The sequence below is a fragment of the Planococcus citri genome, chromosome 3 (assembly GCF_950023065.1).
Source record: "Planococcus citri chromosome 3, ihPlaCitr1.1, whole genome shotgun sequence".
Lineage (NCBI taxonomy): Eukaryota > Metazoa > Arthropoda > Insecta > Hemiptera > Pseudococcidae > Planococcus > Planococcus citri.
The window spans coordinates 51940090-51953632 of NC_088679.1; the positions used below are offsets into that span (position 1 = coordinate 51940090).

Sequence of the window (13543 nt, forward strand, 5' to 3'; positions counted from 1 at the left end):
AACCTACATACATGTATGCTCATAAAAAATTTTTTCGCAGTGATGAATTACAAGTTGAACGTATAATAAGTCACACAATTTAACAACTAGAGTATATTGTTAGTGTTCAAATAATTTTTTTTCTTCAAATTTCGTAGGTAAGCATTATTTGAAAAATATCAAAGTGTCTTTCAATGGGCACCATTGAATGAGAATATAAGAATAGGAACAAGTAACTCAAGTAACACACGAAACAAATCATTTCAAGTGCATAAGGTATGCTAAAAAGTAAAAATAAGTACATAGGCAGTTTGGTAAATAGTATGAAATTGATACGTACAATAATTTAACACTATGCATTCAAAATGATGACCTCTTTCGAGAGTTTAACAATTTGAAAAATAGGTAATACATAAAATTTTGAATGAATAAGCAACACATAAGTACCTATCAAGTTTGTTTTCCTTTTATGGGGTTGGATAAAAAATAACTATCAACTTTCTTCCTACAACCAAAATCAAATACTGACTTATGAACCCTCGATCTCAGATCATAATTTTTTACTCAATCCATAATGTCAGTTATTGTTCGAAATCGCGTAAAATCATTCATTCCTTCTCAGTCTTCGGGCTGAAATGATGTCGTTTGATATGAGCTATTAATTTATGTTTCGAAAAATATTGATTACCGCAGTGATAACAAGAATGTCGCGTTCTGTCTTCTTGATGAATTTTTCTATGAATAACTAATAAACGTTTATAAGCAAATCCTTTTCTACAAACTTCGCAATGAAAAGCTTTATAATCTGAATGTCTGTAGGAATGTCGTTGAAGCTGTAACTTTGTCGCAAACATTTTTGAACATTCGGTACAAGAAAAAGGTTTCTCTCCGGTATGAAGTTTCATATGATTCCTCAATGATGGTTTACTTTTAATCATTCGTTGGCAAACAGTGCACTGGTATTCTTCTATTTTATCCTTATCGATATGATCTTTACTCAAATGCTTCGTTAGTGAACACTTGAAAGAGAATTTTTTTCCACATATATCACATTCGAACGATAACGGTTGCTCGTGCACTTTACGGCGATGCTGCTTCATGTAGGGTTCCCTGGTAAAGTTTTTACCACATACGTCGCATTGAAATGGTTTAATACCCAGATGGTTATTCAAATGAGTTCTCAAGCCTAAAGTGTCGTTGAATCCTTTACCACATTGGTCGCAATAGTATAAATAAGATCCTACGTGACTCAAAACGTGAATTTCATACCGTCGACGACATTTCGTTTTGAATTCGCATACCGAACATTTTTTCAAATCAGCTTCTTTAACTTCTTCGTGTACTCTGCTTACATGACCCCTAAGATCGGATTGCCTTTTGAAAGAAATATTGCAATGTTCGCATTTGTAACTACGAACAGAAATATGGGTAGATTTGTGATAGGATAATGAAGATCGTTGTTTGAACAATTTCTCGCAAATATCGCACCGATACATGGCATGTTTCTGTTTCGTATGCTTATTAATGTCGGCATCGTTCAGAAAGATGATACCGCAAACAGAGCATTTCAATTCTAATCCATCTTTCAACAATACAACGAATTGAGGTTTTATATCTTCTTCCATTAATGGGTCTGTCCTGAAAAAGGTCAATATGAATAGCCAATCAATGTCAACGTAATTAAACTATTTCAGTTTTCTAAAAATGAAAAACTTGTAGTTTATAACTATTCGTTTGATTTTTATATTTGTCATTTACATAGGTATGAATTGGTACGGAAACATTTATGAACAATCGTTCTTGAAGTCGAGTGAAAATAAAGATAGGTAGCGAAAATTATATTCGAGAAAGTCCATAGTAAAAAAATCATAAATTAAGTTACAATACAGCATCACAGTACTTGAAAAACATCATGATTCATGATAAAAATTAAAAAACAAAAAAGAATGCAAGACTTTGCCACTTTATAAATGAAAAAAAAACCATCGTCCACAAAAAAATCATCTATCGTTCGAGAACCTAGGTAGGTAACGTTACATTTTCGGATACCATGTGCCTATCGGTGGCTTCAGTTTTATGATGTTTTTGCACATGTTTTTTCAACGAGTTTTCTCTATAATACATTTTTTCACAAAACGAACACTTAATCTGCTCCCTAGAAGTTGCATGAATGGTCATGTGATTTTTCAACATGAAGGCTGCTCTGAAAGTTTTAGGACATTTTTCACATCTAAATGGTTTTTCGTTAACATGGCTAAAAGAGTGCGACTTCAATTCGCCGTTCGTAGTATATCGCTTATCACAAATGTCACATTTGAAAGGTCTCTCGTCATTATGCAGTCGAATGTGATTACGAAGAGACAACTTGGTAGATAATTTTTTCGGACAGTAATCACAAGGGTATTGAGTGATTATTCCCTGATGAACCTTGATATGAGATTTTAAGGAATATTTGAACGAGAATCTTTTCTGGCAATAGGCACATTCGTACGAAAAGGGCTGAACATGCACAGATTCGCGATGCCTTTTCATGTACGACTCGCGATTGAAATTTTTCCCGCAAATTTCACACTGGTAAGGCTTAACTCCTTTATGATTGTTGATATGCGTTTGCAAATCCAACGAATGATTGAATCCTTTACCGCATTCTTCGCAGTAGTGCAAATAAGTATTGGAGTGTCTCAGCATATGCTTCTTTAGACGACTATAATAAGGCGTTACATACTCGCAATGTGAACATCTAAGCTGCACCATTGTTTTCGGATCAGCGTGTACGCGTTTCATGTGCGTTCGTACGTCGCTTACAGATTTGAAAAACGATCCGCATTTTTCGCATTTCACGTCCTTAAATTCTTTATGAACGTTCATATGGTATCTTAAATTAGCAGCGCGACCGAAACTTTTCTGACAAATTGGACATTTGAAGCAGCGATGCATTTTAGTCAAATGCTCGTTTAATTGGTCTTCTTTTTGAAAGACTTTGTAGCACAAGTGACAGTTGTACGAATTCTTAAAATCTTCCAGTTCGTATTCAGAATTATCTATATCTTTTGGTTCGTTCTTCAGCGGTATGTTCTTCCTATGAACAATCAAATTAGATAATTTCAGTTTTCAATAATAACATTCAGTATTGTATAGATAATACAAATAAGATAATTTTATCATCTATTCATTTTTTTTTCAGATTTAAAAAACATTTTCTCAATAAAAATCCAAATTACTCATGTATGCATTTTACTAAATCATTTCTCAAAAATGCTGATTCTATTTGTTCGATAGTACCTATAGGAAAGTAAACGAATTTTCAGCACATCGAAAGACTAAACTCATAAAATTAAAAAAATATATATATTGGCGTGCAACTGTCCCTATCTTTCAATTTGTTTCAGCAGATCGTTAATTATTTGAAAAAATAATAAAATTGCGTATTTTCTAACCTAGCTATCTGACTCGAGAATTTTTTCTTGATGAGAAGTGGAAATATGCGAACGTAGTTTGTACTTGGAGATGTACTGCTTGTGGCAAATATTGCAAGAATATGAGGCGCGATTTTCCCAATGTGTTTGCATATGCTGCAGGAGGCTGCTTCCGGTGGCTAATTTCTTCTGGCAGATATTACAAGAGAATGGTTTCTCGCCGGTATGAACGTAGGCGTGTCTTTTAACTTGTAATTTGGTAACGTAAGCTTTACCGCAAATATTGCACGAGAATCGTTTATCACCGGTATGTATTCTTTGGTGATTTATGAGCGCGTTTCTACTAGATACCGTTTTACCACACATGTCACAAGTGAGAATTTTATTTTCGCCGGTGTGCAATTTTAAATGATTTTTCAGCGTGGATTTTAACGAAAATCCTCGGTAACAGATATCGCATTTGAACGAATGCGGATTTTCGTGCACCATTTGCCGATGCTGTTTCAAATACGGTCCTCTGGTGAAACTATTTCCACAAATGTCACACTGGAACGGTTTGATACCCATGTGATTATTTTTATGCGTTCTTAGCCCGGCTTTTGAGCTGAATCCTTTACCGCATTCGTCGCAATTGTATATCGAAATACCATCGTGGGCTAATATGTGCACTTTGATGCCGAACCGATTTTTAGACGTGTAATCGCATTTATCGCATCGATATAGAATAACTTCGCTCCTGGCGTGGGTTCGTTTAACATGATTCAATAAATCGACTTCACGTTTGAAAGACAGCGCACATTGAGAACACGGATGTTTTCGTTTATCTGTATGCACATACAGGTGATTCTCCAGAACGTATTTATGGGCGAAGATTTTATTGCAAAATGGGCATTTATGAGATTTATGTTGAACTCGAGCATGTTCGATCAATTTTTCCTCGTTTACGCAATCTTCTCCGCATATAACGCACGAATACGGATTGTTATCTGGTTTCGGTTCGGCTTTAACTAATATCATATCCAGAAACTTTTCTGCCGACATATCCGTATCTTCGTTCTTTGACATCCATTCCCTAAAAATAAACGTTCAGCTTTTTCAATTCCACCAACAAATTCATAAATTATTATTATATCGTTCAATTGTTCATTATTCATACAGCCGGTAAATTTAAAAGAGATGACGTAATGATCTGTCAATTTAAAATGAAATTTTGTCGTTATGCGATGATTAAATTTGAATGATTTTCTAATACAGAAGTGACAATAGGACATAACTGTTCTTCCGAGCGGGGAAATATTATTATTAAAATTTTAAACCTAAATTCGTAAGTGTTCTAGATAACCATTAGGTCGATTATCAATGTCTATGTACTTAATACACCATCAAATTTTTAGTTATTCTAATTCTACATTTTTGTTCTAGAGCTATCTACCAAAATTCACCCCAAGCTGGAAATCAACTTTAAAATATTTTCAGTTCATTCGGAGAACCGATATAAGTTAATAGGCGATTTCGCGGATCACTGAAAACAAAAAAATTCTTTGAAAGTTTTAGAATAGAAGTTTTTTTGAATCGATTAACAGGCCAAAATTCCAGCGATTTTCTATAAAATGTATCTCATCGAAGAAATTCGCCAAAAAATGCAATGAAGTATATAATATATAATTTTAAAATTCAATTTCAAAAGATTTCGACACACGCTTTTAACCTACAGGAGTCTCCATCAATTTGGATGCCTTCAACTCGAGCAGTTTCTTAGCAAGTATTTACAGCAGAAAAATTTATAAAAAAGAAAAGAAAACCATAGGATTACAAAAGATTAATTTCATTAATATATTTGCAAAATAAAATTCAACATAAATGACGTTTTTGCATATGTTCGTTCAATTTAAATTTAGATAAATACGATTTATCGCAAAAATTGCAATAATACAATAAACGAATATGATCGTGAATTTGTTCGTGATTTAATAATTTTTTACGAGTAGAAAATGACTTGTCACACTGCTGGCATTGGAATGGTTTACTACCAGTATGAACGAGTACATGCTCTTGCAAAGAGTATTTATTAATGTAAACTTTCCCACAAATTCCACACACAAATTCTTTCTCGTCAGAATGAATTTTTTTATGATTAGCTAAAACCACTTTGCTGCTGACGACTTTATCGCATACGTCGCATTGTACTTTATTCTCGCCAGTATGCGATTTCAAATGAATACTCAAACTGGATCTATATGAAAAACTTCTACCACATATGTCGCATTGGTAAGAGCACGATTCTCCGTGCATCGTTTTACGATGCTGCAGCATGTAATGCTTTCGGGTAAAAGGATTACCACAAATATCGCATTGAAATGGCTTAATGCCTAAATGATTGTTACGATGGACGGTAAAATCCAAATTCGTTTTGAACGTTTTACCGCACAAATCACAACTGTATAATGATATACCCAAGTGACCAAGAGCATGTATCCTCATCTGATTTTTATGCTTCGTTCTGTAAGAGCAATTATCACATTCGAAAATTTTAATTTCGATTGTTTTGTTATGCATTCGTTTAATATGTCGTTTTAGATCATAGTGACGTTTAAATTTCGCCGAACACATCGTGCATGGAAAATCACGCCGCGTGCTATGTATAAATAGATGATTCTCCAATCCATTCCGGCGAGCAAACGATTTCGCGCAAAATGGACATTTAAACTGTTTATGAACTTCTTCGTAATGTTTCAAATACGGTAACTGTTCATTAAACGCTGTTTCACAAATATCACAAACAAATGCGTGACTTTTTTCAGGTACAACTAGAGTCGATTTTTGTAAATCCATCAGAACGACTGCATTTGGATCAACTGAATGCGTTTCAGCTTCGTAACCGTATGGTATAAGAAAAATATCAGGTAATGCGACATCCCATAACTTCAGCTTAAGTGAATTCTCCTCGTCAAAAGTCCTAGAAAGGTAAATAGAGATCAGCACTGGTGCACACCAAAAATTCTGCTTTCAATTGTCGAACTTTTCAAGTTAGACTACGGTTACGAACGATAGACAGAAATATAGATGTGAAGTTTTTTTTTCTTTACACGATAAACCATTAAAATGGAAGATGCGAGTGAGTAATAAAAACGTTGGACAATTGTGCACAAAGAGAAATGAGAGTGATAAGTATTTGAAACTTAGAATACAATATTTCAGCATAAAAATGTCCAAACTACAATTTTTTATGAAACGAATACTCCTGTGGTTGATCCCTAAACACGAGCCAATAATAATCCCCTATCTGTACGCAGACGTACATTTTATAGAAAAAATCAAGACAAAAAGGATTCAATCAATCGTGAAAATTAATACGAAACATAATCGATATTGCAACATTTACACTTCCATACATCGCAGTAGTTATTTAGATACATTTCAGGTACCAAAACATACGTACGTAAATGAATATAAAAGAAAATCCTACTTCAGTAATACTATTTGAGAAATTTCTTTCAAATTTCAATGAAGAAACGAACGATATTTTGCTCAACTTACCTCAATGATACGTTGCTGCTTTCAACAATCTGACTAATCTGAATATCTTCAACATTATTGGATTGCGTCGCTGCATCTTCACTAACGTTAGTTAAAAGAATTTCGCTAGCTAATGTGCTTGGTTTGGTTTTAGGCGATTCTTCGTTAATGAGCACGGTATTCTCATCCTCAATGGTATCACACTGATTCAAGTACTCGCCAAAATACACCTCTTTAATTTCGATATTGCTGGAATCTGGTATTTCTTCGTCGTCTCTCTCTTCGATGGCATCTTTATCCTCTAACGTTTCGTACAAGATCAGTGTGTTTTCTGGACTAGCGTCAATAGAACATTCCTGAAAAATAAACGAACAGTTCCAGTACGATTCTTATCGAGAATAAAACTGATGGTGGGTCAAACATACCTGTACTTCGTAATCGTTGCTGATTCGTTCGGCATTTTCTACCATACTTTTCAGTTGTTTCTCCGTATTCGATGATATTTGCCAAAAGTTGTAAACGAAATCTACACTATTGTGGCAAGTGCTGCAGATATTTTTCGGTAAACGGTCATCTTCTGTGAGCTGAAAAGTTACACGGAAAGTGTAGTGAGCAGTATCTTAAACGTAACAAAATACATTTCGAGGTGAAATGAATGATTTATATCGACTGACTTACTTTTACTGGAAGGCAAGTTGATATTTTGTCAAATAATTCGCATGCACCGGCTTCGTTTTCTTTGAATATTGGAATATTTGCTTGGTCTGCCTCCAAACATAGTCTACATAAATTTGATAATGATGCAGTAACATTCATTTTTGATTGATCTCATTCACGCCTCACGGAATGGTAACACAAGCATCACTGAAAGATTGAGAAGGTATGAGACAGGAAACATTGCTTCTAATTCCACTCAAATTGACAAAATTCTTACCATCACACCATGAAAATTGTATCAAGTATTGTAAATTGTAGTATCAAGTAAGAATTTAATCTAATTTTAAAAAGAAACAACGAAAACCATTATTCGAATTGATCTAAAAAGAAACAACGAAAACCATTATTCGAATTGATCAACACTAGTCACTAAACAACAGGCCCATGCTAGGAAAACATGGCGGACAATTCTTATCAGTTATCAGTATAATTTGCGGGCCAAATTCAAATTTTTCAAATTGTGTGACAATATTTTTTTGAACATTAGTCATTACTCATCGTAATATAAGTAGGTATACAGGAAATTTAAGAAAATTAATATGAAATAATGAATTCTCGACCAAAAATACAAAGATTTAAAAGTTATTTCGATTTCTTTTACATTACTGTGGAGTGTGGATGTGTTCCCGCGAAAAAAGGTTTGAAAAGTGGCGAAGTATAAAATTGTCGAGAATTAATTTACTGTGTTTAATACGTTGCGAATTATTCGCGTAGTGTGTTGTTCACAAACGTTAAAACCATCCTGTAAACACCTTCTGCATGGATTATCTATCACGTAAGAATATACCTAGCTATATACGCTTTATCAATCATTGAAGTATGATACGTTACAATGTAAGTATTAATTTCATTATTATTCCACAGTGACGAATGACATAGACAGCGATTCCGTCGAAGCTTTGATATAACGGAATCTCCAAGAAAATGAACGGCGCACGCGAAGAAGAAACCGAAAAACAGCAACAACTCGAACTATGTCCATCTTTATTTGGCCTCAAACGAGTCGAAGAAGTGGCGAAAATCCAGGCCGAAAAATTACAACAGCAGCCACGAAACGTTGAACAAGTTCTCAATCGACGCGGAACTCCGGCTCGAGTTCGCAAGAAAAATAAACTTTTCTATGACGATGACATTTACAACGCAACGTTGACCAAAAAAGAGACCAGAACACCCGATAAGAGACAATCAACACCGAAAATCAAAGCAAAAACACCTACGCCGTCTAAACGACCAGTCAAAAAAATCGTAACACCTGCGAAACCTTTCATTATTACCGAACCTACTGCTGCAAAAATAACTCCAACGACTAGTTCGTCTACCACATCAGCTGAAAACAAAGTCAATCAGATTATCGGCTTGAAGTTGCGCAATTTGTTAAAATTACCCAAAGCTTACAACTGGGTATGTTCCGAGTGGTTTTACAGTAATATAGATCGACCGTTGTTTTTAGAAAATAACGATTTCAACATATGCTTGAAAGAATCGTTCCCTCAGTTGAAAACGTATAATTTGACTAGAGCTGAATGGTGTATGGTACGTCGAATGATGGGTAAACCGCGTCGCTGTTCGCAGAATTTCTTCGCCGAAGAGATGCGTGAATTGGAACGTCGTAGGAGTAAAATCAGACTTCTGCAGCAACGTAAAGCATCTGAAATCAGCACTTTTAAAAATGTTCCCGACGAAATCCCATTACAGCCAGTCATCGGTACCAGTGTGACGGCTCGTTTGAGAGTCCCTAAAAAAGGATTATTCAGTGGTAAAATCGACGCCGTCGATACGTCGAATAATACTTACAGAGTGAGCTTCGATAAACCTGGATTGGGCACGCATTCGATACCAGACTACGAAGTACTTTCGAACGAAACACCCGAAACAATCTCGAAATCATCGCTGCTCCAAACCTTACGACCTCGTAACATAAATTCCATTCAGTTATCGAATAAAATGGTCCGCGAGCCTTTACTCACCAATGACCTGATGCTGAGTATGTGCGCTTCCGGTAGCAAGTTGAACGTCGATAATGGTATGATTGGAGAATATCCGTGCGAACTGATCAAGACAATCGTCCGTTTGAAGAAAATACTCTACGTTAAGAAAGCCCAAATACAAAGTTTACGCGAAATGAACGCCGAAACCGAACGAATGGATTTATATGGCCAACAAGTCACCGAAGAATTTCAAACTCGTTACGCCGGAAACATAATAGCATTAGAAATAATAAACCGCGATCTGGGTGAAACCATCAACTTGCTGAATCAGCACCTTGAACAGCTTGGTCCCGATGAAGCAGTCTCATCTATACTCTCTCCGGCCTATCTACAAGATCAGAGTTCAACTCTGGCCAAAGAATTAGTCGAGAAAAATAACACCGTGACCACTGATCCTTCAAAACTAGTCGTTGAAGATGACTCAATGCTTGAACTAATCACTGATCTCACCGCGCTCATGTTGCAAATTAAAAGCTTAGCTGAACACGACTGTAAACCGTACGAAGTTGACGTACTAAAGAAAACCATGATCCAAATCAAGCTCAAATTGAGCCAGAGTAACCAAAAGGTATTCGAAAGCTGCGTTGAAGTACACATGCAGCATATACAGAATGGACTAAGTGGGTATAAAAGTTTTATAACGTCGTCGTAACTCGAAATAAAAAAGAGAGAAGTACAGGAAATTATTGAAAGAGTCATTCAATAGTACAATTTTCTCACTTTTGAATCGATGTATCAATTTAGCATGTAAATTAGGTACTAACCTATTTTGTTCTATGTACAAAATGTTTTATTTCAATTTTTGTGGTTGTAATTTTTAATGATCACCAACGTTCATAATGTTTTTTAACATCGTGTACTGTATCAACTAATTTAGTTCGCTTCTTCGTTGCAATAATTTTTATTCCAAAAATTGTCATTTGAATAATTTGAATAAATGTATTGTTATTTGTTAGGTATCGAGTTTTTTCACACGAATTCATCTTGATAGTTTGTTGGGCATTTGTAGCCTCGTACGTGTGCCGTGTGGTGATGGTTGATATGGAATTTAGATTCGTCAGTTCAGTTAGTTCAGTAAGTTGTTGAAAGTTGAAAGTTTTGGATGATTCAAACTATAACAGTTCAACCGTGGTTCAACCTGCTGAGCCTTTTCGACTTTTGTTGAAAATTTATAAGTTACATAAATTACCGGTAACTTACCAGTAAGTTATCGGTTTCGTACCACCACCAACCAATCCTAGAGCAGCTCCGAGCTGCCTTAACCAATCCAATCGAATCGAGGAATGTGATTGGCTAATTTTCAATCTAGTGGTGGCAGAATTTTTTTCAATTTTTATTTTTTTTTCACTTTGAAAAAGTTTTTGAATTTGAATAATTAATTTGATTTTGAATGATTGAAAAAAAGAACGATCGATTGAATTGAATGTAATCGACATCGGCATTGAGTGATTTCAGTGATTTGTGTCCGACTTCAAATTTCAAATTTCAAAAGCTTCCACCAGACCACAATGATTTTACTGACGTAAGACGTAAGTGCCTAAATTTTTAAAACTGATGTAGGTACTGAACAATGAAGATCGGGAAAACAGAGAAAACGAAAAGTAAAATTTGCTAAATCGAAAAAAAGAGAACCTCGAAATGAATCCCAGTTCCCAGTTCGTTTGTTTTTGTTGAAAAATCTGGAGTAGGTACATAATTGAATTTTCCTATCATTCAATCAAAATACAAAATAATGCTAAAACTTCATTGACAACTCAATTTGAATAATAGAATGAATGTGAATGTAAACTGACGTGAAATGGAAAATTATAAAATTATGACTTTAAAATTGAATCAGAGTTTTTGCTTTTACGGTTGACAGCGATGTATGTCTACCCTTTTGTCAGAGTATCTTGTCTTGGTTCATCAGGAAATCATCGAAATTCGAAACATCATTGAAATCCAAATATTCATTAAACAAATGTGTTGAAAGATGTGTTTCGATTCGAAAGTAAATTCTAAATCAGTATCCTTCAAGTTTCAAAATACCTGTACCTATGTACCTACTTGCATTATTTAAATTTTAATTTGGCCATTCAGTGCATTAAAAACTATCTAAAAATTAGATATACTTGATCAAACTCGAAAGTCGAAAGTACATGTATAAAAGCTTGAAGTAAAATTTATAAAAATATGGGAAAAATCCTTGAAAAATCATTTTTTCTTAATAAAGAAAAATTTTGTATTTTCATTTTTTCAACAACAATCAAAATATCAAATTCAAAAGAAAAGAGAATTTTAGCGAAACACACGACAAATGGCATCAACGTTTTTTTTTTCAGTTATTGGAAGATGATAGAAGGGACAGGAGGGAAGTTCTTACATCACGCCACACAAGTCCAACTCATAAGTCACGTGACTTTTCCCTCTCTTCCCCGATCTCTGTAAATCGCAAATCGCATTTCGTGAAGAATTCGACTAAACACGTGAAGCTGAAATACTTAACCGTAGTTTCTAGATAGTTTTCTGTCTAGTGTTCGTTTTTGATTACTTTGTAATTTGTGAACTTTAAATTTTCAATATTTTGTTGGAATCATAAGAATTTTAAATTCAGTATTGTTGAAACTATAGTGAGAACTGAGATTAGAATAATGTGCGTTTAAAAATGCTAAAACTTTATAACCGTGATGGTCTAATTACTTTTTTTCAGTAGTTTATACCTAGTGGTGTTAGTTTTACGTGATAGTGCGTAACATTTCGATTTTAAAGCATCTACATCGTTCGAATTTTCTACTCATTCCTCATTTTGTGATCTTTTTCAAGAAGAATTCGTATCCAGTTTCAAGTAAGTTGAATGACACCTGATGGCACACTCTGGTGTACATAGTATCTTTAATTACTCGCTGATTCGTACTTCGTTACATTAGTTTTCTTATCATACGCCAAGTTCCATATAGAATTCAGCTACGAGTACAATATTCTACTTCGTACTTCTCAACATGACTGCCGACTTTACTCGAATCCGCTATCAGAGTATAGCTATTGATTTGTGCTTTCATAACAGTCAACGGTTTCAGAGATCATAATTTTGAAAATTTTTGACGAATGAACAATACCAAATTGTATAAATGATGCTAACGTATTTCAGAATTTCTAAATGAAGTGAGAAATGATTTCATGGTATTATGTATTGAATTTCAAGAACTTGTTTCCCTGATTTTCTGGTTTACTGAATATGACACAATTTATGTCGCTCTAGTTAATACATATAGAAGTAGCGCTTCAGCGATTTCAGATTGCATATCGCTTATTGAACTTGAGCTTCTTTTTCTATGTTCTAAGTTCATACCTCAGAGAATCAGAGTGATAAATATGCTCTAAGAGAATTACTCAAATCATTTGCAATATTTTGAACTGTATTGTTGACATATTTTAAATTTGGCGGTTTTGAGTTACATTATCTTGCAGGAGTCATAGTTAGTTACATACACTACAAAGATTATACGAGGAAAATGAATGTTTTTGAATTACGAATTCACGATTTTTTAAATTATAAATTCAACTGATTGAATGTTGAATTTTTGTTGTTTTTTGATGAATGATTACATGCTACTGCTGCACTACAGGCATGAAAATTTCAGCTGTTTGCTAAGAAACTGGTTATTTCAAAAACCAATTTTTTTGTAGAATTTGAATTTTTGAAAACAGTTTAAAAAATTAAGATATTTCATTCAATCGATACAGCACAGTGTACATTTTTATTTTCCGAATGATCAACACTGCGGAAAAATTTGCCTCCTCTCCTACCCCTCCTATCACGCATCTCCTACATGGTAGTATCGGTTCGCCTGCAAACCCTCTATATGAAATTCGGAAATTCTGGGCTCAAATTTGGAAATATGTACATGTTTTTCAAGACGATTTGAACAATTCTATGCATGAATTTGT

General features: G+C 34.5%; 4 protein-coding genes across 4 annotated transcripts in view; 2 read left to right on the plus strand and 2 right to left on the minus strand.

The window, feature by feature from the left end:
* Positions 1 to 587: 587 nt before the first annotated feature.
* On the minus strand, positions 588 to 1604 carry LOC135840606 (gastrula zinc finger protein XlCGF8.2DB-like). The gene has a single exon (XM_065357232.1). The coding sequence runs from the start codon at positions 1602 to 1604 to the stop codon at positions 588 to 590; it is 1017 nt and encodes a 338-aa protein (XP_065213304.1).
* A 198-nt stretch (positions 1605 to 1802) lies between these two features.
* Positions 1803 to 7986, minus strand: LOC135840608 (zinc finger protein 84-like). Its single transcript, XM_065357233.1, has 7 exons — positions 7846 to 7986; positions 7590 to 7775; positions 7337 to 7495; positions 6933 to 7267; positions 3419 to 4467; positions 3201 to 3261; positions 1803 to 3058 (listed from the first exon to the last, which is right to left on the minus strand). Exons 2-7 carry the CDS (start codon positions 7725 to 7727, stop codon positions 1999 to 2001), a joined length of 2802 nt encoding a protein of 933 aa, XP_065213305.1. The 5' UTR covers positions 7728 to 7775; positions 7846 to 7986; the 3' UTR covers positions 1803 to 1998.
* A 566-nt stretch (positions 7987 to 8552) lies between these two features.
* LOC135840131 (protein lin-9 homolog) lies at positions 8553 to 10569 on the plus strand. The gene has a single exon (XM_065356496.1). It carries the CDS (start codon positions 8553 to 8555, stop codon positions 10266 to 10268), a length of 1716 nt encoding a protein of 571 aa, XP_065212568.1. The 3' UTR covers positions 10269 to 10569.
* A 1516-nt stretch (positions 10570 to 12085) lies between these two features.
* Positions 12086 to 13543, plus strand: part of LOC135840138 (acyl-CoA Delta-9 desaturase-like) — a 66906-nt gene continuing 65448 nt past the window's right edge. Inside the window, exon 1 of the mRNA XM_065356501.1 lies at positions 12086 to 12440. The gene's annotated coding sequence lies outside the window, so the exon portion shown is untranslated. The remainder of the gene's footprint in view (positions 12441 to 13543) is intronic.